We start from the raw sequence: 25821 nt of genomic DNA, 5'->3' as shown, positions 1-25821 counted from the left end.
ACGCAAGTATAAACACCATGGGACCACGCAGCGGTCATACCGCTCAGGAACAAGACGCGTTCTGTCTCCCAGTTTCCCAGTCCCTGCCGATAAAAAACATGGGATGGTGTTCTCGGGGTGATGAGAGGTGTTGGGTTTGCGCCAGACATAGCGTTTTCCTTGATGGCCAAAAAGCTCAATTTGAGTCTCATCTGACCAGAGTACCTTCTTCCATGTGTTTGGGGAGTCTCCCACATGGCTTTTGGCGAACACCAAACGTGTTTTCTTTTTTTTTCTTTAAGCAATGGCTTTTTTCTGGCCACTCTTCCGTAAAGCCCAGCTCTGTGGAGTGTACGGCTTAAAGTGGTACTATGGACAGATACTCCAATCTCCGCTGTGGAGCTTTGCGGCTCCTTCAGGGTTATCTTTGGTCTCTTTGTTGCCTCTGATTAATGCCCTCCTTGCCTGGTCCTTGAGTTTTGGTGGGCGGCCCTCTTGGCAGGTTTGTTGTGGTGCCATATTCTTTCCATTTTTTTATAATGGATTTAAATGGTGCTCCGTGGGATGTTCAAAGTTTCTGATATTTTTTTATAACCCAACCCTGATCTGTACTTCTCCACAACTTTGTCCCTGACCTGTTTGGAGAGCTCCTTGGTCTTCATGGTGCCGTGGAAAAAATTAAGAGACTACTGCAAATGTTTCTTGAATCAGCATCTCTAAATGTATGACAGCCATTCCATTCCAGTTTTTGTGTATGTCCATTACATGAAATCCAAATAAAAGTCCATTTAAATTACAGGTTGTAATGCAACAAAATAGGAAAAACGCCAAGGGAGATGAATACTTTTGCAAGGCACTGTATCCATGGTTTTTGGTTTGGGTAGATTTTAATGGTCACAGTGGGAACATCCCCTATACACGTCCTTATGAACTCGGTCACCGTGTCAGTGTATACGTCAGTGTTATTCTCAGAGGCAACCCGGAACATGTCCCAGTCTGCGTGATCAAAACAATCTTGAAGCATGGATTCCCATTGGTCAGACCTGCGTTGAATAAACCTTAGCACTTGTACTTCCTGTTTGAGTGTCTACCTATAGGAACGGAGGAGCAGAATGGAGTCGTGATTTGATTTGCCGAAGGTAGGGCAGGGTAGTGCCTTGTAGCCATCCCGGAAGGGAGAGTAACAATGGTCGAGAGTTTTTGAAGCGTGAGTACTACAGGCAATGTGTTGATAGAACTTCGATAGCGTTTTCCTAGAATTTGCTTAAAATTTCCCTGCTACAATAAATGCTGCTTCAGGATATGCGGCTTCCAGTTTGCACAAAGTCCAATGTAGTTCCTTGAGGGCCGTAGTAGTATCGACTTGGGAATATACATGGCTGTGACGATAACCGAAGATAATTCTCTTGGGAGGTAATGCGGTTGGCATTTGCTTTGGAGATATTCTAGGTTGGGTGAACAATAGGACTTGAGTTCCTGTACATTACCACAATCACACAATGAGTAGTTAATCATGAAACATACACCTCCGCCATCCCGGAGAGTTCTTTACTCCCATCTACACAATGTACTGAGAACCCAGCTGGCTGTATGGACGGGGACAGTATATCCGGAGAGAGCCATGATTCCGTGAAACAGAATATGTTACAGTCCCTGATGTCTCTCTGGAAGGATATCCTCGCCCTGAGCTTGTCTACTTTATTGTCCAGGGACTGAACATTAGCGAGTAATATACTCGAAAGCAAATGGATGGTGTGCACGCCTCCTGAGTTGGACCAGAAGTCCACTTCGAATACCTCTTCTCTGCCAGCGGCGACTTGGAGCAGCCTCAGGGATAAGTTCAATTGCCTTGGAGGGTACGAACAAAGGATCCAATTCGGGAAAGTCATATTTCTGGTTGGAATGCTGGTGAGTTACCGATGTTCTGATATCCAAAAGTTATTTCTGGCTGTATGTAATAAAGCAAAAAAATTATCTAGGCTTATTCCTGGGCGCACACGGCGCCTGTGTCGTGTCATGCTGGGGTAGGCAGTACCATCGCCTGCCTGACTGAGAAGTACTGGTGGCCCACCTTGGCTAGGGACGTCCGGGTTTACGTCTCTTCCTGCTCCATCTGTGCCCAGTTTAAGACACTCAGACACCTCCATTATGGAAAGCTCCTTCCACTGCCGGTTCCACAACGACCCTGGTCTCACCTCTCGGTGAACTTTGTCACTGACCTCCCCCCCTCTCAGGGAAACACCACCGTTCTCGTCGTTGTGGACTGGTTTACCAAAGCTTGTTTCCTCCTTCCTCTGCCTAGGCTCCCGTCGGCCATGCAAACCGCGGAGGCCCTTTTTACGCACGTCTTCCGGCACTACGGGATCCTGGAGGACATTGTGTCAGACCGTGGTCCTCAGTTCACCTCACGCATATGGAAAGAGTTCATGGAACGCCTGGGGGTCACGGTCAGTCTCACCTCCGGGTATCGTCCTCAAGCTAATGGGCAGGTGGAGAGGGTCAATCAGGAAGTGGGCAGGTTCCTGAGGTGTTACTGTCAGGACCGGCCGGTGGAGTGGGCGGATTTTCTACCTTGGGCTGAGTACACGCAGAATTCCCTCTGCCACTCCTCCACTAACCTCACTCCTTTCCAGTGCGTGTTGGGGTATCAGCCGGCCCTGGCACCTTGGCATCCGAGCCAGACCGAGGCCCCTGCGGTGGACGAGTGGTTTCGGGCGCTGAGGAGATCTTGAACGCTGCGCACACTCGTCTCCAGCGGGCCAGTGTGTTGGCACAAGGAACAGGCTGACCGCCACCGCAATGAAGCACCTGTTTTCTCTCCAGGCGACTGGGTCTGGCTCTCCACCCAGAACCTGTGGTTTGTGGGGCCGTTTAAAGACCTGAAGAGGGTACTGTTTGCAACTCCTTGCTGATTACCGCATTAACCCGACATTTCATGTGTCTCTCCTCAGGCCAGTGATGCCTGGTCCCATCGCTGAGGCTGGACCCAGTGATGCCCCGCCTCCTCCTCTGGACATTGAGGGAGGTCCGGCGTACTCAGTCCGCGAAGCCCTGGATTCGAGGCGTCGGGCGGGGTGTCTCCAGTACCTCATCGACTGGGAGGGGTACAGCCCAGAGGAGCGGTGCTGGGTTCCTGCGGTGGACATTCTGGTTGCTTCAGTGACCAGGGATTTTCACCGTCAGCGACCTGAACAACCCGCAACGCGTCCCTGTGGGGGTGGAGGGGGGGGGGCACTGTCACGGATCCCCCCGGTACTGCTGCTCAGTCCGTTCACCAGTTCCGGAGGTCTACGTCACCGGCTTTCTAGGCGTAACTGACATGGATCATTACCACCAACCCCGGACTGTCTTGTCTCATTAAGCACACCTGGTACCCATTCCCCCTGATTAGTATGTGTATATATGTGCCCCCTGTTCCCCATTGTCCTTGTCGATTATTGTCCCAAGTCCGTTGGTCTCGTGAGTACTGTGTATTGTGCTCTGGTTGTTTACGGGTCTCGTCCCGTGTATTGTGTAGAGGTTATACCTCACTCTTTGTTTGGGTTACATCCCTTTTGTGTGTGTGTGTGTGTGTGTGTGTGTGTGTGTGTGTGTGTGTGTGTGTGTGTGTGTGTGTGTGTGTGTGTGTGTGTGTGTGTGTGTGTGTGTGTGTGTGTGTGTGTGTGTGTGTATATATATATATATATATATATATATATATATATATATATATATACACACACATACATACACACACACACACACACACACACACACACACACATATACACACACATACACACACGTTCTTTTACTGTTGCTCTAATTATTTGCTATTGTTATTTTTTACTTTTTCTATTTTCTTAAAACTGCATTGTTGGTTAGGGGCTTGTAAGTAAGCATTTCACTGTAAGGTCTACACCTGTTGTATTTGGCGCATGTGGCAAATACAATTTGATTTGATTTGTGTTGGGTGGAGTAATAAAACCCCTAATACGTATTCCTGCGCCTGTCTTCTAATCATTATACAACGTGACATCACCTGTCAATACACAGCTGGACTCACTTGCTCCCGCTTTGTGCTATTTACACACAAACACGTGACTGGCTAACTGTTCGGGGGAACTACGGTAAGCTACAAAATGTATTTACTTACAAAGTAGCTACAAATATAAAAACATAATTGGAAAACTTCAAAGAAAGTGTTTCAACGGTATTGAAAAACCATCCTGTGGCTATTTACAAATACTGGCAACTGAGTTAGGAAGGATGCCTGTATCATAGTAGTGACTGTGTGTATTGATACACCATACAAAAGTGTATTTAATAACTTCACCATGCTCAAAGGGATATTCAATGTCTGCTTTTTTATTTTTACCCATCTACCATTAGGTGCCCTTCTTTGCAAGGTATTGGAAATCCTCCCTGGTCTTTGTGGTTGAATCTGTCTTTGAAATGCACTGCTCGACTGAGGGACTTTACAGATACAGTGCATTTGGAAAGTATTCAGACCCCTTGACTTTTTCCACATTCTGTTCCGTTACAGCCTTATTCTAAAACAGATTAAATCGTTTTTCCCCCTCATCAACTACACACAATACCCCATAATAACAAAGCAAAAACAGGTTTTTAGACATTTTTGCAAAATGTATAATCATTTTTTTACTGAAATATCACATTTACATAAGTATTCAGACCATTTACTCACTACTTTGTTGAAGCACCTTTGGCAGCGATTACAGCATTGAGTCTTGGGTATGGCGCTTCAAGCTTGGTACACCTGTATTTGGGGAGTTTCTCCCTTTCTTCTTTGCAGATCCTCTCAAGCTCTGTTAGGTTGGATGGGGAGCGTTGCTACACAGCTATTTTCAGGTCTCTCCAGAGGTTCTATCGGGTTCGGGCTCTGGCTGGGTCACTCAAGGACATTCAGAGACTTGTCCCGAAGCCACTCCTGCTTTGTCTTGGCTGTGTGCTTAGGGTCGTTGTCCTGTTGGAAGGTGAACCTCACTCCAGTCTGAGGTCCTGAGCAGGTTTTCATCAAGGATCTCTTTGTACTTTGCTCCATTCATCTTTACCTCAATCCTGACTAGTCTCCCAGTCCCTACCACTGAAAAACATCCCCACAGCATGATGCTGCCACCGCCATCCTTCCCCAGATCTGTGCCTCGACACAATTCTGTCCTGGAGCTCTACGGACAATTCCTTCAACCTAACGGCTTGGTTTTTGCTCTGACATGCACTGTCAACTGTGGTACCTTATATAGACAGGTGTGTGCCTTCCAAATCATGTCCAATCAATTGAATTTACCACAGGTGGACTCCAATCAAGTTGTAGAAACATCTCCAGGATGATCAATGGAAACAGGATGCAATTTCGAGTCTCACAGCAAAGGGTCTGAATACTTATGTAAATAAGGTATTTCTGTTGTTTATTTGTAATACATTTGCAAAAATGTCTACAAACCTGTTTTCACTTTGTCATTATGAGGGACATTCAATGTCAGTTATTGTTTTTTTTTACCCATCTACCAATAGGTGCTCTTCTTTGCGAGGCATTGGAAAACCTCCCTGTCTCTGTGGTTGAATCTGTTTGAAATTCCCTGCTTGCTCAACTTAGAGATAATTGTATGTGTGGGGTACAAAGATGAGGTAGTCATTCAACAATCATGTTAAACACTATTATTGCAAACAACTTGAATACTTATGTGACTTGTTAAGCACATTTTTACTCTTAAACTTCTTCAGGCTTGCCATTAGAAAGGGGTTGAATACTTGTTGACTGAAGACATTTCAGCTTTTCATTTTTAATTAATTTGTCAACATTTCTAAAAACATAATTCCACTTTGACATTTTGGGGTTTGTGTATAGGCCAGTGACACAAAATCTCTATTTAATCCATTTTAAATTCAAGCTGTAACACAACATGTGGAAAAAGTCAAGGGGTGTGAATCATTTCTGAAGGCACTGTAGCCTAAGAATCTTAAAGGAAAATGGAAATATCAATAGCTATTTCAACTAGAGAATCAATGGCGCGTAGCTGATGATATAGGCCTACAGCCCAATGATGCACCCTGCTGGTACATACGCACATGGTACTGGATGTCGGCTGTAAAACAAAAGGAGTTGGTAAGCAACTTTAGTGGGAAATCTGCTGTTGCTAGGGCCGTGCACAGACCTTTCAGGGGGCATGTGCCCAAAATGAGAAAAGGGCACCCCTCTTTAAAAAAAAAGATGACTTTCATAATTAATATCTAGAAATTCATAACATTACAAATGCATAGCCCTATTTATTACTGTAACAACACACTCACTCATCATCACAAATTGTAAACGAGCTAGTTAGTTACAGTGCTTCCTAAACACATGATTGACATTGGGAAAAGAGGGTTAGTTAGCTAGCTTGATTTCTTTTACTGATTGTAATTTATCTTCAATGCTCATATCAACCCACTGGGCACACCATGTCATTTCAACTTGGAAATGTGGATAATATTTGGTTGCGATGTTGATCAATGAGATGTCAACCTTTATTCACCCACTCAAAAAGACAGACAGAAGTCTGTTGAATTCACAATGTGTTAACACTGCACTTTCAACCATTTAAAAGCACAACAAAGTTCAAATGGGAATACAATGTAAGATATTTTGTACAACTTCATGTTTTATGACTGTGCTTCATCTGATAGCATAACCAAATGCCCTGGATTGCTGTTGAGATTACATTAAAAGTACATAGTGGAGGTGATCAATGCTGTTCAAAATTCTGCACAGATTATTACAGCAATTGTAAAGATCTCCACAGACCTGGGACCTTTGAATGCTGTTTTGAACAGGCATACTTTTTATGATTGCATAAGAAGATATTTATAGTTACAGTAGGCTAACATTAAAATGTGGCCATGGATGTGTTACTCATTTTAAGGTCGAAAAAAATCAATCAAATCAGATTGTATTTGTCACATGCGCCGAATACAACAGGTGTAGACCTTACTGTGAAATGCTTACTTACAAGCCCTTAACCAACAATGCAGTTTTAAGAAAATAGAGTTAAGAAAATATTTACTAAATAAACGAAAGTATAAAAAATATATATACAAAAAAAACAACAATGAGGGGGTACCGGTACTGAGGCAATGTTGGGGGTACAGGTTAGTCAAGGTAATTTGTACATGTAGGTAAAGTGACTATGCATGGATAATAAACTGCGAGTAGCAGCAGTGTAAAAACAAAGTGGGGGTGGTGTCAATAAAAATAGTCCAGGTGGCCATTTGATTAATTCTTCAGCAGTCTTATGGCTTGGGGGTAGAAGCTGTTAAGGAGCCTTTTGTACCTAGACTTGGCGCTGCGGTACCGCTTGCCGTGCGGTAGCAGAGAGAACAGTCTATGACTTGGGTGACTGGAGTCTTTTACAAGTTTTTGGGCCTCCTCTGACACTGCCTAGTATATAGGTCCTGGTTGGCAGGAAGCTTGGCTCCAGTGATGTACTGGGCCATAAGCACTACCCTCTGTAGCGCCGAGCAGTTGACATACCAGGCGGTGATGCAACCGGTCAGGATGTTCTCGATGGTGCAGCTGTAGAACTTTGAGGATCTGGGGAACCATGCCAAATCTTTCTCCTAAGGGGAAAAGGCTTTGTCGTGCCCTCTTCATGACTTTCTTGGTGTGTTTGGACCGTGATAGTTTGTTGGTGATGTGGACACCAAGGAACTTCAAACTCTCGACCTGCTCCACTACAGCCCTGTTGATGTGAATGGGGTCGTGTTCGGCCCTCCTTTTCCTGTAGTCCACGATCATCTCCTTTGTCTTGCTCATGTTGAGGGAGAGGTTGTTGTCCTGGCACCACACTGCCAGGACTCTGACCTCCTCCCTATAGGCTGTCTCATCGTTGTCAGTGATCAGGCCTACCACAGCTGTGTCGTCAGCCAACTTAATGATGGTGTTGGAGTCATGCTTGGCCACGCAGTCATGGGTGAACAGGGAGTACAGGAGGGGACTAAGCACGCAGCCCTGAGGGGCCCCCGTGTTGAGGATCAGCGTGGCAGATGTGTTGTTGCCTACCTTTACCACATGGGGGCGGCCCATCAGGAAGTACAGGATCCAGTTGCAGAGGGTGGTGTTTAGTCCCAGGGTCTGTGGGCACTATGGTGTTGAACGCTGAGCTGTAGTCAATTAACAGCATTCTCACATAGGTGTTCCTTTTTTCCAGGTGGGAAAGGGCTGTGTGGAGTGCGATTGAGATTACGTCATCTGTGGATCTGTTAGGGCGGTATGCAAATTGGAGTGGGTCTAGAGTTTCCAGGATGATGGTGTTGATGTGGCTTGTTTACTCCTGAACTTATTTAGGCTTGCCATAACAAAGGGGTTAAATACTTATTGACTCAAGACATTTCAGCTTTTCATGTTTTATTAATTTCCCAAAATGTCTAAAAACATAATTCCACTTTGACATTATGGGGTATTGTGTGTAGACCAGTGACACAAAATCAAAATTGTATCCATTTTAAATTCAGGCTGTAAGAGAAAATGTGGAAAAAGTCAAGGGGTGTGAATAATTTCTGAAGGCACTTTATAACCCATGGCATATAGGATAGACCCATAGTTTATTGGGACCTCTCTTCAGGCTTTCACAGCTTTCCATATCTGAGGACAAAAAACATCACAAAGAAACAGGCTTCATTATACTCAAATTAGATAGCACAGAATATTATGGTGTGAATATCTCTCTCCTCAAAAGTTTAACCCTAAAGGGACTGGATAATCTTTTCATAATGTCCTCACACAAATTGACGTGCCCTATCCAGTATCCTACACTCTACCTTTACTGACAGCTGGAGCTGCAATTTCACCTTCTTCCATGCCTGTTATTTACAATGATTACATCAAGAAAGCTAGCTTATAGGAAGTTAGCTAGCTGATGGCATTTAATTAACTTAGCTAAACCGTGTGTAAAGTTACCTAGCTAGCTAAAGTCTCAGTTGAGTAAGCTTATAAAGTGGCCTACTAGCTAGCTGATAATGCATAGCTTTTTACATTTAAATATATTTTTTGTACATGTATTTACTTACTTTAATAGGTTCTCCTACTGCCTCAATCTTTTTGAGTCCTTACAAAAACAAAATAAATGGGCAATCTTCACGATATTTTAGGTGGTAGCAAAGTGCAGCCAGCAGCCATGTGGACGAATGGAGACAAGGAAAAAAGTGTTAGTCACCAGAACGGTTTAGAATGTGTTGTGACGTTTGACTTTACCAGCGTAATTCACTTTCAATTTTAATAAAATATAAAAATCGCAGACTGTCGGCCACACTTGATAATATGAAAACTAGCACCTGAAATTAGCATAGGCAACAACTACCCGGACGGAAAACAGTGACGCACATAACACACAGGATCCCTTCTACGGGTGTGTGGGGGGAGGGTTCTTGAAATGTAACATCCAATCACAATCTTGCCATTCAGCGGACCATTCAAATCATTTTTGCAATAGAACATTCTCCAGACCTCCAAGAGACGTGTGACAACGACATGATTTTGGAAGTATGGCAACGCGAGACTAAATGCTGCCTAACAACACATTGTATAAACCAGCTAATCTTTTCATAATAGTCCTACAAGATAGCTCCACCCAGACAGCCTGTCGGTCTGGTGAGTAATTCCCCAGGGCTGGTAGACCAGAGATCAGGGGTGTGTTCACTAAGGTGAAACATTTACAACATTGCAGATAAAAAACATTTAATGAATAAGGCTAAAAGAAATCGCAGTTCCACATGGCAGACAATACAATCTGTTATACATAGTGCTTTACTATCTGTTGTACATAGTGCTTTACTATCTGTTGTGTGTGTGTGTGTGTGTGTGTGTGTGTGTGTGTGTGTGTGTGCGCGCTTACCCTGGTCCATGTTGTGCTGTGGTAGTTGGCTCATCTGAGCGTGGACCACGCCTGCGTAATTCCGTAGAAACGCCTCCTCACTCGGCGTTAGCTAAAAATAAATAAATGTCATTCATAAAAATGAATGAATGATTTATAACAATATCTTTGAAATAACCTATGCACCAAATACCTACGCTACTAGCACAAACTATGGGTATTCGTCAGATCTGGTCAGAAAATAGTTGTATTTTGTAGTTCATTTGAAAATACCAACTTTTCAAAAAATTTGAGGTAATCAAAAGGTAGTCGAATATAGAGAATCAACTTAAGGCAATTATTTATTTTGATATACAGTACCAGTCAAAAGTTTGATTTGTTTAACACTTTTTTGTTTACTTCATGATTCCATATGTGTTATTTCATAGTTTTGATGTCTTCACTATTACTCTACAATGTAGAAAATAGTTTTAAAGAATAAAGAAAAACCCTTGACTGAGTAGGTGTCCAAACCTCTGACTGGTACTTTATATATACACACATTATATATATACACACATTATATATATATACACATTATATATATATACACATATATATATATATATATATATATATATATATATATATATATATATATATATATATATATATATATATATATATATATATATATATATATATATATATATATATATATATATATATATATATATATATATATATATATATATATATATATATATATATACACACATATACACACACACACACACACACACACAGTGGGGAAAAAAAGTATTTAGTCAGCCACCAATTGTGCAAGTTCTCCCACTTCAAAAGATGAGAGAGGCCTGTAATTTTCATCATAGGTACACGTCAACTATGACAGACAAATTGAGGAAAAAAAATCCATAAAATCACATTGTAGGATTTTTAATGAATTTATTTGCAAATTATGGTGGAAAATAAGTATTTGGTCACCTACAAAAAAGCAAGATTTCTGGCTCTCACAGACCTGTAACTTCTTCTTTAAGAGGCTCCTCTGTCCTCCACTCGTTACCTGTATTAATGGCACCTGTTTGAACTTGTTATCAGTATAAAAGACCTGTCCACAACCTCAAACAGTCACACTCCAAACTCCACTATGGCCAAGACCAAAGAGCTGTCAAAGGACACCAGAAACAAAATTGTAGACCTGCACCAGGCTGGGAAGACTGAATCTGCAATAGGTAAGCAGCTTGGTTTGCAGAAATCAACTGTGGGAGCAATTATTAGGAAATGGAAGACATACAAGACCACTGATAATCTCCCTCGATCTGGGGCTCCACGCAAGATCTCACCCCGTGGGGTCAAAATGATCACAAGAACGGTGAGCAAAAATCCCAGAACCACACGGGGGGACCTAGTGAATGACCTGCAGAGAGCTGGGACCAAAGTAACAAAGCCTACCATCAGTAACACACTACGCTGCCAGGGACTCAAATCCTGCAGTGCCAGACGTGTCCCCCTGCTTAAGCCAGTACATGTCCAGGCCCGTCTGAAGTTTGCTAGAGTGCATTTGGATGATCCAGAAGAGGATTGGGAGAATGTCATAGGGTCAGATGAAACCAAAATAGAACTTTTTGGTAAAAACTCAACTCGTCGTGTTTGGAGGACAAAGAATGCTGAGTTGCATCCAAATAACACCATACCTACTGTGAAGCATGGGGGTGGAAACATCATGCTTTGGGGCTGTTTTTCTGCAAAGGGACCAGGACGACTAATCCGTGTAAAGGAAAGAATGAATGGGGCCATGTATCGTGAGATTTTGAGTGAAAACCTCCTTCCATCAGCAAGGGCATTGAAGATGAAACGTGGCTGGGTCTTTCAGCATGACAATGATCCCAAACACCGCCCGGGCAACGAAGGAGTGGCTTCGTAAGAAGCATTTCAAGGTCCTGGAGTGGCCTAGCCAGTCTCCAGATCTCAACGCCATAGAAAATCTTTGGAGGGAGCTGAAAGTCCGTGTTGCCCAGCGACAGCCCCAAAACATCACTGCTCTAGAGGAGATTTGCATGGAGGAATGGGCCAAAATACCAGCAACAGTGTGTGAAAACCTTGTGAAGACTTACAGAAAACGTTTGACCTGTGTCATTTCCAACAAAGGGTATATAACAAAGTATTGAGAAACGTTTGTTATTGACCAAATACTTATTTTCCACCATAATTTGCAAATAAATTCATTAAAAATCCTACAATGTGATTTTCTGGAAAAAAAATCTCATTTTGTCTGTCATAGTTGACGTGTACCTATGATGAAAATTACAGGCCTCTCATCTTTTTAAGTGGGAGAACTTGCACAATTGGTGGCTGACTAAATACTTTTTTCCCCCACTGTATATATGAATAATATGCGTGATAATATAGGCAGTTAATGCGAAGGATTGTTACCTAGAACCAGGATTGCCATTAAAAAAAATTACATTTTCGCAAACAATTATTATTTTGGCAAACAATTATTGTGATTCATCCTATATTGTTCCTAACATCATTTCCCCACAGCAACAGATGTGGGATACCTACACAACTTGCATATACAGTTGTAGCGGTTTGAGAAGGCATGCAAAATTGAGCAAGAATGGGGAGATTTGATTAACCAATGTCAAGTCCTAGCTGATGGAGCTCAGATACACCCCCTTCCCATGAAACACACACACGCTGGTCCACTGTTGTGACCATTTTCCCATGCATCTCTACGCAGTCAGACCTTTGATTATTTTGTGCCACCTGGGCCACAATAATTTGCCCCATCTCTGATTGTCCTAGTGTGACCCTCTCCCCATGGGTTACTGCAGCTAGTGTTGCCAGCACTGCCACTACCTGGGTGGAGGCACCCAACCGTAATTCCCACTGGCTAGGTACAAGGTCTTCAAGGTTCTCATTAGCAGCTTTGAGAAAAGAAATTATATTACGCTCACCATTCCGGGGGCTTTGGCTTTGCAGGACTAACCCTGCCAGGTGAGGCTCAGACTCTTGGGCGGTGCTGCTTTAGTGGGTCTCTGACTGCATTTATCTTTCTGTCTTGGCTGCGTATACGCTACCTGCAGTAGGCCTAAAAAACATCTCAGGACTTCTCCTTAGTGTATGGGTCGCTCAGGTGGGTGTCTAGGGTATAGGGTTTGGGATTGTTCCATCATGATAGGACAATAAATAAATAAATAAATAAATAAATAAATAAATAAATAAACTATTGTTATGGGATATACATTTTAAAACCAATTATATATGCACAAAATAGAAAGATCTCTCTGTCACAAGTCCTGCTCGCAGACACACATGGGCTCTGGCATTTCCAACCATTTTCCTTTTTCACTCACTTAACTCCACACTTTTCCAAACAGAAAAACACACACACCCCACCTTCCACCACAATACACCCACACATACCCACATACTGTGCCTTCTATGTCCTCTGTGTTTTTATCCTTACCATGTTGATTCTTACCTAATTTCAGGCTTTCGAGTACTTTTGTGTTCCAGTTCTTTATATTTGAAGATGTATAATTCTTCATCAATTACAATAATTATTATTTCTTTTAATGCTGTCTTTTATCCATTTATAAATACTATAAATAGAAAGCCGAATACTAATTATTTTACAACATTACCCATCTTGAATGGTATAGTGTATTTGTAGTTTATTTCTTTATCAATTGTTGTGTTTTATTGTTTTCCTATATATTATTTTATTACAATCCCTACCGTGGATAGTATTGGGTGTATTCCATTATTCGACTCCTCTATAGGAACTTTGTATTATATAGAATAGCCATGGAGTAGTTGGTTATCAATATACAGTTTATCGACTTCGAGAGCTACACATACATCTAATTAGCATAATAAAAAAATCCACATAAAATCTGTGAGATAGTTTTTTTTTTGTTGCATTGATGCATCGCAAGCCACAGCATCCGCCGATGTCGTACTTCCGCATCTGCGGTGAAAGGTGACAGAGCTAGAGCGGTGTTTGTCAGACCATGATACATCCCAAAAATTGGTCTGCTCACAAAATCGCCTGTAGTGTCCGAACGGTTTGGCCGGTTTGGACTCTCTTGAACACGATGGTGTTCTCAGGTTTTGCTCTATGACCTCCACAAGCGTCTTGGGACTCGTCTGAAATTGGTACAGCCGATCTGCCAACTTCTGTCTGCAGCGTCCGAACAGTTTGGGCTACACATTAATATGACCCCTCTGTGGAAAGGTGAGACACTCACGAACATGTACCTGTCGGAAGTTTACAGTTGGCAGATACACTTAGGTTGGAGTCATTAAAACTCGTTTTTCAACCACTCCACACATTTCTTGTTAACAAACTATAGTTTTTGCAAGTCGGTTAGGACATCTACATTGTGCATGACACAAGTAATTTTTCCAACAATTGTTTACAGACAGATTATTTCACTTATAATTCACTGTATCACAATTCCAGTGGGTCAGAAGTTAAATACACTGAGTTGACTGTGCCTTTAAACAGCTTGGAAAATTCCAGAAAATGATGTCATGGCTTTAGAAGCTTCTGATAGGCTAATTGACATCATTTGAGTCAATTGGAGGTGTACCTGTGGATGTATTTCAAGGCCTACCTTCAAACTCAGTGCCTCTATGCTTAACATCATGGGAAAATCAAAAGAAATCAGCCAAGACCTCAGAAAAGAAATGGTAGACCTCCTGGTTCATCCTTGAGAGCAATTTCCAAACGCCTGAAGGTACCACGTTCATCTGTACAAGCAATAGTACACAAGTATAAACACCATCGGACCACGCAGCCGTCATACCGTGCAGGAAGGAGACGCGTTCTATCTCCTAGAGATGAACGTACTTTGGTGCGAAAAGTGCAAATCAATCCCAGAACAACAGCAAAGGACCTTGTGAAGATGCTGGAGGAAACAGGTACAAACTTATCTACATCCAGAGTAAAACAAGTCCTATATCGACATAACCTGAAAGACCGCTCAGCAAGGAAGAAGCCACTGCTCCAAAACCGCTATAAAAAAGCCAGACTACGGTTTGCTACTGCACATGGGGACAAAGATCGTACTTTTTGGAGAAATGTCCTCTGGTCTGATGAAAAAAAAATAGAACTGTTTGGCCATAATGACCATTGTTATGTTTGGAGGAAAAAGGGGGATGCTTGCAATGCCGAAGAACACCATCCCAACCGTGAAGCAAGGGGGTGGCAGCATTATGCTGTGGGGGTGCTTTGCTGCAGGAGGGACTGGTGCACTTCACAAAATAGATGGCATCATGAGGAAGGAAAATTATGTGGCTATATTGAAGCAACATCGAAAGAAAACAGTCAGGAAGTTAAAGCTTGGTCGCAAATGGGTCTTCCAAATGGACAATGACCCCAAGCATACTTCCAAAGTTGTGGCAAAATGGCTTAAAGACAACAAAGTCAAGGTATTGGAGTGGCCATCACAAAGCCCTGACCTGAATCCAATAGAAAATGTGTGGTCAGAACTGAAAAAGCTTGTGCGAGCAAGGAGGCCTACAAACCTGACGAGCTCTGTCAGGAGGAATGGGCCAAAATTCACCCAACTTATTGTGGGAAGGTTGTGAAAGGCTACCCGAAACGTTTGACCCAAGTTAAACAATTTGAAGGCAATGCTACCAAATACTAATTGAGTGTATGTAAACTTCTGACCCACTGGGAATGTGATGAAAGAAAGAAAAGCTGAAATAAATCAGTCATTCTCTCTACTATTATTCTGACATTTCACATTCTTAAAATAAAGTGGTGATCCTAACTGACCTAAGACAGTGAATGTTTACAAGGATTAATTGTCAGGAATTGTGAAAAACTGAGTTTAAATGTATTTGGCTAAGGTGTTTGTAAACTTCCGACTTCAACTGTATGGAGACTGTTTAGTGTCAAAAATAAGGGTCCAAATTAATAACAAATGTTTCCTGATTTTTCTTATATATATATATATATATATATATATATATATATATATATATATATATATATATATATATATATATATATATATATATATATATATATATATATATATATATATATATATATATCTCAGATATAGGACAGACACTTCAAAACAAAACTTCCATTATATATTTTTGGGGGGGACCATCTTATTCAATGTGTTTGTATGGGCTAATAGCAGTAAGGAGCCCCCCCAAAAAATAAAAATAAATAAACATTTCATGAAATTGTTTTATACTTCAAGGGGTCTTAAAATTCCAAATCAAATAGCAAAATGATCCTTGGTATGACTTTAAAACATTTCCACATACCTTAGACAGGGTTTAGACTGTAATTGGTTAGGTGCCAGCTCGTTATATTTCTTGTCCTGCAGTGGAATGTATACAACGGTCACAATAACAGCTGAAAACTCCTTTGGGAGGTAGAAGGGTCGCAGGTATTCCAAGACAGGGGAACAATGGGTCGAGACTACCACTGTGCTCGAGTCAGCACACCATTTATTGTTGATGAAGAGGCAAACCCCTCTCGATTTCCCGGACTCTATTGTCCTGTCCTGTCCACTCTGTGAATGGAGAATCCATCGAGTTGGATAAACATGGGGGGGTATCTTGTCCGAAAGCCATGCTTTCGAAAAGCAGATAACATTGCAGTTATGAGAGTCCCGTTGGTAGCAAACCCGCGATCGGCGGTCATCCATCTTATTATCAAGTGACTGTACCAATGGAGGAAAGAGGTGGATGGTTTTCCTTTCGCCTTAATCCCTCCAGGGCTCCCCTCTCCTGCCTCTGTAACGCCGGCATTTCCTCTTGCATACCCCGAAAATTGGGTGGGAATTACAGAAAGAGCCCAGGGCAGATGAGTTGAAGTCATAATTTGAAGCTGAAATTTGGGTAAGTAACTGCCGATGTGATGTTCAAAATGTCTTGATGGTTATAAGAAATGATAGCGGATACATTTCATGAAAATAAAGCAAAGATAAACTCCAAAAGAATTACAAAATAGCAAAGTTGGGTTGGATCTTCTAGTACGGCGCCATCTTATCCAGTCGGTAGGCATAGATCTGTTCCACTCCACTGGACAGATGGTAAGCTCAACTCTGATGCCCCTGGGAGACTGGTCAATAGCAAGGTGTAGGAGGTCGGGAGGGAGGCAGTCTGACCATCCTCCATCTATCCTGTAAATTCCGCTGGAGGAGGACCTAACGGCCCAGGGACTCGGCTCTGATCCTGGTAATTGACCAACAGCCGGCAGCCGGCCAGTGGCTACAAACCCTGTCCATACCACCAGCCTACCGCGCCTCCCAACGCCATCCATTGCTGCTGGTGCAGAGAGTCAAGCTAGCCTGGCTCAAAGCCCCCCACCCCCTTGCACGAGGCAAACCCATCCCGTTCCCCCACTTCCTTCCCCATTGGATTCCATCACAACCACCATCAATTGTGGGCAGCTCGATGGTGAGAGATGTTGGCCTGCCTACAGTCTGAGGAGTGGCTAAGGTTCACTGTCACCTTGATGTATGGGTCCATGATACAAGGCCTGATATTCTGGTTCTCACGGAGACCTGGCCAATGTTCCCTCTAAGCTGCGTGCAGGTGCACAATAGCCCAGAGACTGCCACGCAGCTCCCCGGGCCTGCCATGCAGAAATAATATCAGCCAGAGAGAAACACGAGATTGAACTTCACTCAACTTTCTACACTATCAACATTTCCCTTTACTGTGGCAATTGTGATAGAATCAACGCAATATTAGCCACTTTCAATGCAACATACCGAAACAAAACAAACTCTGCAAGAGATTTTGTTTTAGGCAGAACGAATCTGAGTATGCGCAAGATTCAGCCCATACTCTACACAGACCAGTGCGGCATACCCAATCAGAGCTGCAGTAGGCCTATATGCAAATAGACCATTGCCATATATGGAACTGTGCCGTTTACTTTGATCTGGACTGTGTTACCAGCTGTGGTCGTGAGTAGATGCGCTTGTTTTGAGATCAGAGCAAGAGCTGCATGTAGCCACGTGTGCACATTTTGTTCACATCCTTTGCTAGTAAGTGAGTTATTAGCCCAGTTATAGATAATTTGTAGTCAGCAATAGGGGAGTGATTGCTTCCTACAAGAGCACAAAACTTGTACATCTTTGAAAAGCCTGTCAGGTAAAGAGTTTTTTCTTGTCTTAAAGGGGCAGTGTTGTATTTTGAGACAGGCTTGAAAAAGCTAAGTAGCCAATGGGCAGAGGGTAGCACAATATGTGTGATTCTCTGTAATAATGGTATGGGAATAATAATGCATTTTATTTTGTTAAGTGGTTTCTTGCATCAAACAACACAACAACATTTTCAGTCACCTCCTTGTCTGAAGGATAAGTGGATAAACAGGTTAATGTCAAGCCCTGCATGTTCTTTTCAAAAGTCCCATGGAATGTAGGCCTACATTGAACACCACACATTGGCTGCTACTGTAGGCTGAATGATAGAACAGCTACTTCCATGTTCAAATATTATGGGATGCATTTTCTCCATTGTTTATGGTAGGCCACTCTTGTAGGCCTACATTATGATCAAATAGCCACAGTAGCCTACTTGGCCACTGTTAAAACTAACTTAAAGCGGGTACAACCTCACTGTTCACAGTAAAGTATTGCTGAAATTTGCACAGAATTTTCACAACATTCACGTTTGCACTCAGCAGACCTGAAATATTGGGAACAATGAACCTGGCTCAAGGGTTCGATCATGGATAAGGACATTTCAATTGCTGATTACATCTTCAGGTGTGATAAGACTGAAAAAGGGTGGAGGGTTGGCTATATGTGTGAAATCAACTTGTGGCATCATATTCTCAAAGTATCACCATCCCAAAAAAGTTTGAGTGTTCGGTTATAGATGTGGCCTTATGTCAAAATACACATTTGTTTGTAGCGGGGATTTACCGCCCCCTTGCTGCACTGACAAATGCTGTTGATATTATTTCTGAATATTAATAAAAAACTGTTTCTGTCACCTGAATTTGTTATTTTAGGAGATTTTAAACTGGATTGGCTTACCCCGGCCTGTGATTATTTGAATAATATTTGTCTGGACTTTAACTACTCAATTAATCTCCAAACCTTCATGGATTTCTGTAAGAAACCCAGCAAACTCCTCACTTTTTTACATTTCTTTTTTTTTTACAAATAATAATATAATGTAATATAATATGCCATTTAGCAGACGCTTTTATCAAAAGCGACTTACAGTCATGCGTGCATACATTTATTTGTGTATGGGTGGTCCCGGGGATCGAACCCACAACCTTGGCGTTACAAGCGCCGTGCTCTACCAGCTGAGCTGAGCTAAATAGCCCCCACAAGTACTTATTAAGTGGTGTCTTTGCGAATAACATCAGTGATCATTGTCTTGTTGGATGTATTAAAGATTCTAAACAAAAAACATAGATACTCGTATAATTATGAAGATACATTTTTTTTTTTTTTTTACTCACCCCAGGCGCTTCTTCATGATACAGTGAATAGAAGTATTCACCCCCCTTGGATTTCTTCATATTTTATTGTGTTACAAAGTGGTATTAAAATGGATTTGTAATTCTTTGTCAACGATCTACACAAAATACTCTAATGTAAAAGTGGAAGCAAAATGTGAAATTAATGAAATACAGAAATATCTAATTTACAAAAGTATTCACCACCGAGTCAATACATGTTAGTAACCCCTTTGGCAGCTGTTACAGCTGTGAGACAATGTGCCTTCCAAGGCGAGGACAAAGGAGCAGATCGTGGACTACAGGAAATGGATGACCGAGCGCACACACACACACACACACACACACACACGCACGACAATGCCTCGTCCCCCTCAGGAGGCTGAAAACATTTGGCATGGGCCCGCATATCCTCAAAAAGTTATACATCTGCACCATCGAGAGCATCTTGACTGGCTGCATCACCGCTTGGTATGGCAACTGTTTGGCATCTGACCGCAAGGCGATATAGAGGGTAGTGCGTACGGCCCAGTACATCACTGGTGTCGAGCTCCCTGTCATCCAGGACCTCTATACCAGGCGGTGTCAGAGACTGCAGTCACTCAAGCCACAGACTGTTCGCTCTGCTACCGCATGGCAAGCGATACCAATGCACCAAGTCTGGAACCAACAGGACCCTGAAAAACTTCTATCCCCAAGCCATACCCATACTACCTGTATTTACCCTTTTTTGCACTAACTCTCTTGCACCAACTCTACGCACACACACTGTACTCTACCCACACACTCACACCCCAACAAACACACATACCATGCACACTAGGGCTGTCCCCGACAAAAAAAATATATTGGTCGACAGAGACATCTGTTCTTTTGACCAATCGATTGGGCAAGATTTTTAAACGTGTATTTTTCTCTCTCTCTCACACACACACACACACACACACACACACACACACAGTGAGGGAAAAAAGTATTTGATCCCTTGCTGATTTTGTACGTTTGCCCACTGACAAAGACATAATCAGTCTATAATTTTTATGTTAGGTTTATTTTAACAGTGAGAGACAGAATAACAACAAAAAAATCCAGAAAAACGCATGTCAAAAATGGTATGAATTGATTTGCATTTTAATTAGGGAAATAAGTATTTGACCCCTCTGCAAAACATGACTTAGTACTTGGTGGCAAAACCCTTGTTGGCAATCACAGAGGTCAGACGTTTCTTGTAGTTGGCCACCAGGTTTGCACACATCTCAGGAGGGATTTTGTCCCACTCCTCTTTGCAGATCTTCTCCAAGTCATTAAGGTTTCGAGGCTGAAGTTTGGCAACTCGAACCTGCAGCTCCCTCCACAGTTTTTTATGGGATTAAGGTCTGGAGACTGGCTAGACCACTCCAGGACCTTAATGTGCTTCTTCTTGAGTCACTCCTTTGTTGCCTTGGCCGTGTGTTTTGGGTCATTGTAATGCTGGAATACCCATCCACGACCCACGGTACATGGCCCCGTCCATCGTCCCTTTGTTGGGGTGAAGTTGTCCTGTCCCCTTAGCATAAAAACACCCCCAAAGCATAATGTTTCCACCTCCTTGACGGTGGGGATGGTGTTCTTGGGGTCATAGGCAGCATTCCTCCTCCTCCAAACACGGCGAGTTGAGTTGATGCCAAAGAGCTCAATTTTGGTCTCATCTGACCACAACACTTTCACCCAGTTCTCCTCTGAATCATTCAGATGTTCATTGGCCAACTTCAGACGGGCATGTATATGTGCTTTCTTGAGCAGGGGGACCTTGCAGGCGCTGCAGGATTTCAGTCCTTCACGGCGTAGTGTGTTACCAATCGTTTTCTTGGTGACTATGGTCCCAGCTGCCTTGAGATCATTGACAAGATCCTCCCGTGTAGTTCTGGGCTGATTCCTCACCGTTCTCATGATCATTGCAACTCCACGAGGTGAGATCTTGCATGGAGCCCCAGGACGAGGGAGATTGACAGTTATTTTGTGTTTCTTCCATTTGCGAATAATCGCACCAACTGTTGTCACCTTCTCACCAAGCTGCTTGGCGATGGTCTTGCAACCCATTCCAGCCTTGTGTAGGTCTACAATCTTGTCCCTGACATCCTTGGAGAGCTCTTTGGTCTTGGCCATGGTGGAGAGTTTGGAATCTGATTGATTGATTGCTTCTGTGGACAGGTGTCTTTTATACAGGTAACAAACTGAGATTAGGAGCACTCCCTTTAAGAGTGTGCTCCTAATCTCAGCTCGCTACCTTTATAAAAGACACCTGGGAGCCAGAAATCTTTCTGATTGAGAGGGGGTCAAATACTTATTTCCCTCATTAAAATGCAAATCAATTTATAACATTTTTGACATGCGTTTTTCTGGATGTTTTTGTTGTTATTCTGTCTCTCACTGTTCAAATAAACCTACCATTAAAATTATAGACTGATCATTTCTTTGTCAGTGGGCAAACGTACAAAATCAGCAGGGGATCAAATACTTTTTTCCCCCCTCACTGTGTGTGTGTGTGTGTGTGTGTGTGTGTGTGTGTGTGTGTGTGTGTGTATATATATATATATATATATATACACACACATACACACACACCCACACACACAGTGAGGGAAAAAAAAAAATATATATATATATATATATATATATATATATATATTTTTTTTTTTCCCTCACTGTGTGTGTGGGTGTGTGTGTATGTGTGTGTATATATATATATATATATATATACACACACACACACACACACACACACACACACACACACATACATACATACATACACACTGTGCCACTCAGGCTCCCGAGTGGCGCAGTGGTCTAAGGCACTGCATCTCAGTGCTTGAGGGGTCACTACAGACCCCCTGGTTCGATTCCAGGCTGTATCACAACCGGCCGTGATTGGGAGTCCCATAGGGTGGCGCACAATTGTTCCAGCGTCGTCCGGGTTTGGCCGGTGTAGGCCGTCATTGTAAATAAGAATTTGTTCTTAACTGACTTGACTAGTTAAATAAAGGTAAAATAAAATCTATATCTATCTATCTATACATACACACACACACGTTGAAAAGTTAGGGGTCACTTAGAAATGTCCTTGTTTTCGAAAGAAAAGCAATTTTTTTGTCCATTAAAATGACATCAAATTGATCAGAAATACAGTATAGACATTGTTAATGTTGTAAATGGCTATTGTAGCTGGAATCGGCAGATTCTTTATTGAATATCTACATAGACGTACAGAGGCCCATTATCAGCAACCATCAGTCCTGTGTTCTATTGGCACGTTGTGTTTGCTATTCCAAGTTTATCATTTTAAAAAGGCTAATTGATCATTAGAAAACCCTTTTGCAATTATGTTAGCATAGCTGAAAACTGTTGTGCTGATTAAAGAAGCAATAAAACAGGCCTTCTTGAGACTAGTTGAGTATCTGGAGCATCAGCAATTGTGGGTTCGATTACAGGCTCAAAATGGCCAGAAACAAATAACTTTCTTCTGAAACTCGTCAGTCTATTCTTGTTCTGAGAAATGAAGGCTATTCCATGCGAGAAATTGCCAAGAAACTGAAGATCTCGTACAACGATGTGTACTACTCCCTTCACAGAACAGCGCAAACTGGCTCTAACCAGAATAGAAAGAGGAGTGGGAGGCCCCGGTGCACAACTGTGCAATAGGACAAATACATTAGTGTCTCTAGTTTGAGAAACAGGCGCCTCACAGGTCCTCAACTGACAGCTTCATTAAATAGTACCCGCAAAACACCAGTCTCAACGTCAACAGTGAAGAGGCAACTCCGGGATGCTGACCTTCTAGGCAGAGTTGCAAAGAAAAAGCCATATCTCAGACTGCCCATCTTAATCTTTTCTTTGTATTGGCCAATCTGAGATATGGCTTTCTTTCACACACAAAACAAAAATTGAATAAAACCGTACATCATATAACATCATTTGCTTGGCACCTAAAACCCTCAAACTTTTACAGATGCACAATTGAGAGCATCCTGTCGAGCTGTATCACCGCCTGGTACAGCAACTGCACCGCCTGCAACCGCAGGGCTCTCCAGAGGGTGGTGCGGTCTGCCGAACGCATTACCGGGGGCAAACTACCCGCCCTCCAGGACACCTACAGCACCCGATGTCACAGGAAGGCCAAAAAGATAATCAAGGACATCAACCACCTGAGCCACTGCCTGTTCACCCTGCTATCATCCAGAAGGCGAGGTCAGTACAGGTGCATCAAAGCACTAGTCACTTTAATAAATGTTACTCATCTCATATGTATATACTGTATTCTATAATATTCTACTGTATCTTAGTCCATGCCGCTCTGTCATTGCTCGTCCATATATGTATTCTTAATTCCATTCCTTACTTAGATTTGTGTGTATTGGGTATTTGTTGTGAAATTGTTAGATACTACTGCACTGCCGGAGCTAGAAACACAAGCATTTCGCTACACCCGCAATAACATCTGCTAAACACATGTATGTGACAAATAAAATTTTATTTGATCATTCCACCATTACATATGGGTATTTCTATAACCTAGGGTACCAGTGAGGATTCCCTACACTGGACAACTTGTTACAGCTGTTAAGTCATTGATAATAATCTGCCAATTTTAAATAAAGGGTGTTTAATCATTTATCATGGTAGGTGTCTTGACAGATTTGTCCAAAATCGGGTGACATAAAACATTACCTTTCTGTCCTTGCATTTATGGGAGTGTAAGTTGTCGTTATATCATATATTAAGCATTAATCAACTAAATTAGACATTGAACTTGAACCCTGTCAGAATCCTGGATCTAGCTGTCGGACAGTTTTTTTGTACAGAGATCTCAAAAATGCAGTGTACCTACATAACATTTTGGGTCTTATGTTACGTGGCGAAAACAGTTTAAATGGGCACACAAATCCTAAATAATAAATGCGATTGGAAAATCATAAGAGTCACCTTATTTTTTCCCCAAACTATTTAGAAATGTTGATCCCAATGTCACACATTGACCCTATTATTTATAGAAAGACCCATATCTACAACAAAATGTATAACACCACCCTACAACAATATTAAAATGTACTTGTGTGTCGAGTGTGTGTGCTAGCGTATGCATATGTGTGCATCTCTTCAGCCTTTTTTAAAAATCAGATTTTACTGCTTGCATTAAGTACTTGATGTGGAATAGAGTTCCATGTAGTCATGGCGCTGTGTTTTACTGTGCGTTTCCCATAGTCTGTTCTGGACTTGGGGACTGTGAAAAGACCCCTGGTGGCATGTCTTGTGGGGTATGCATGGTTGTCTGAGCTAGTCATTTGAACAGATAGCATGGTGCTTTCAACATGTCACTTGACCATATGACCGGGCAGTAGTTCAGGTGCGACAAAACTAGGGCCTGTAGAACTTGTTTTGTTGATAGCAATGTCAAATGTGTTTTGAGCAGTTTAGTCTCCTCAACTTACTAAATGTCCACTCATTCATTACAAGATTTCGTAGAGGTTTAGTGAATGGTTTTTCACAAAGCATATTTAAAACTATAGTTATCCCAGGTCTGGTATACGTACATTTGATCCCATCTTCTTCAGCATGAGCAGGACCCGCACTTTCTGCTGGATGTACATCTCTTCAGGAGACTTCCCCGGGGCTTCCTCGCCGTTCATCCCCCCTGCTCCCGTAGCTCTGAGACACACAGTCATTTTTTAGAAAGTTAACTTGCACAACGTAACCTGCTACCAGGAGCATAAAAAAAGTGTACTCAATAAAAATAACAACTCCAGCACTCTGGTAATCTTACTGCTTCCAACAATGTAGGGACCAGAATGGAAAATATAGCTGCGAGCAGCAATGAACGGGGTTCACAGGACGACAGAAATGACACAAGATCAGTTATTTTTACGATATATCACATGGTTCGTCTGCATAATTTAAATCTAACATTCATTTGCATGAGAGAAAGTCCACTTGATCAATAGTTATTGCTCTAGTATCCTATGCCACTGGTGCCAAATTACATATATAGTGGCACCAACTGGTCTGGTGCAGCCATCTAAGGTTGCAGTGACTTTATATTCAACAGCTTCTAAGTACATATACATAAGGTATACATTCCAATCAGTTCAGTTCTTATAGCCCTAGTGTGATATGGTGACATCTATTGGTGTAGCGTGGCCGACTTTGAATGCATTAACTAATCATTCTCATTTGGGTCTATATACCAAATCTGGAGTCAATCTGATTTATTGTTCATGAGAAGAAGATTTTATAGGTATTTTAAGCATTGGCATATGTGCTAACGTGCAACTATAGGTACAGTGACGGTCATATTTGAATGCAGCAATAATTTTTTCTCAGAACCATTCAAGACTGATGTAATGAGTCTAAATACAACATCTGTAGTGAATCTGACATATGGTTCATGAGGAGAAGATGACTGCAGATGATTTTGAGCAATAGCGTTACATATGCAAATAATAAATCGTTTTTTTAGATATCAATACCAAATTCAGTGCGTTTCATCTTAAG

At 42.1% G+C, this 25821-nt stretch overlaps 1 protein-coding gene across 1 annotated transcript in view; it reads right to left on the bottom strand.

Moving 5' to 3' along the window:
* Positions 1-24974, bottom strand: part of LOC311149742 (beta-catenin-interacting protein 1-like) — a gene marked incomplete at its 3' end in the record, with an annotated part of 40315 nt that extends 15341 nt beyond the window's left edge. Inside the window, exons 1-2 of the mRNA XM_084186954.1 lie at positions 24864-24974; positions 9849-9939 (exon numbers count right to left, since the gene is read on the bottom strand). Coding sequence (XP_084043080.1) covers positions 9849-9939; positions 24864-24959 — 187 coding nt within the window. The 5' untranslated portion in view covers positions 24960-24974. The remainder of the gene's footprint in view (positions 1-9848; positions 9940-24863) is intronic.
* Positions 24975-25821: the final 847 nt, after the last annotated feature.

Source organism: Coregonus lavaretus (assembly GCF_964263955.1).
Source record: "Coregonus lavaretus genome assembly, chromosome: 22".
Lineage (NCBI taxonomy): Eukaryota > Metazoa > Chordata > Actinopteri > Salmoniformes > Salmonidae > Coregonus > Coregonus lavaretus.
This window is presented reverse-complemented; position numbering and strand designations above follow the sequence as displayed.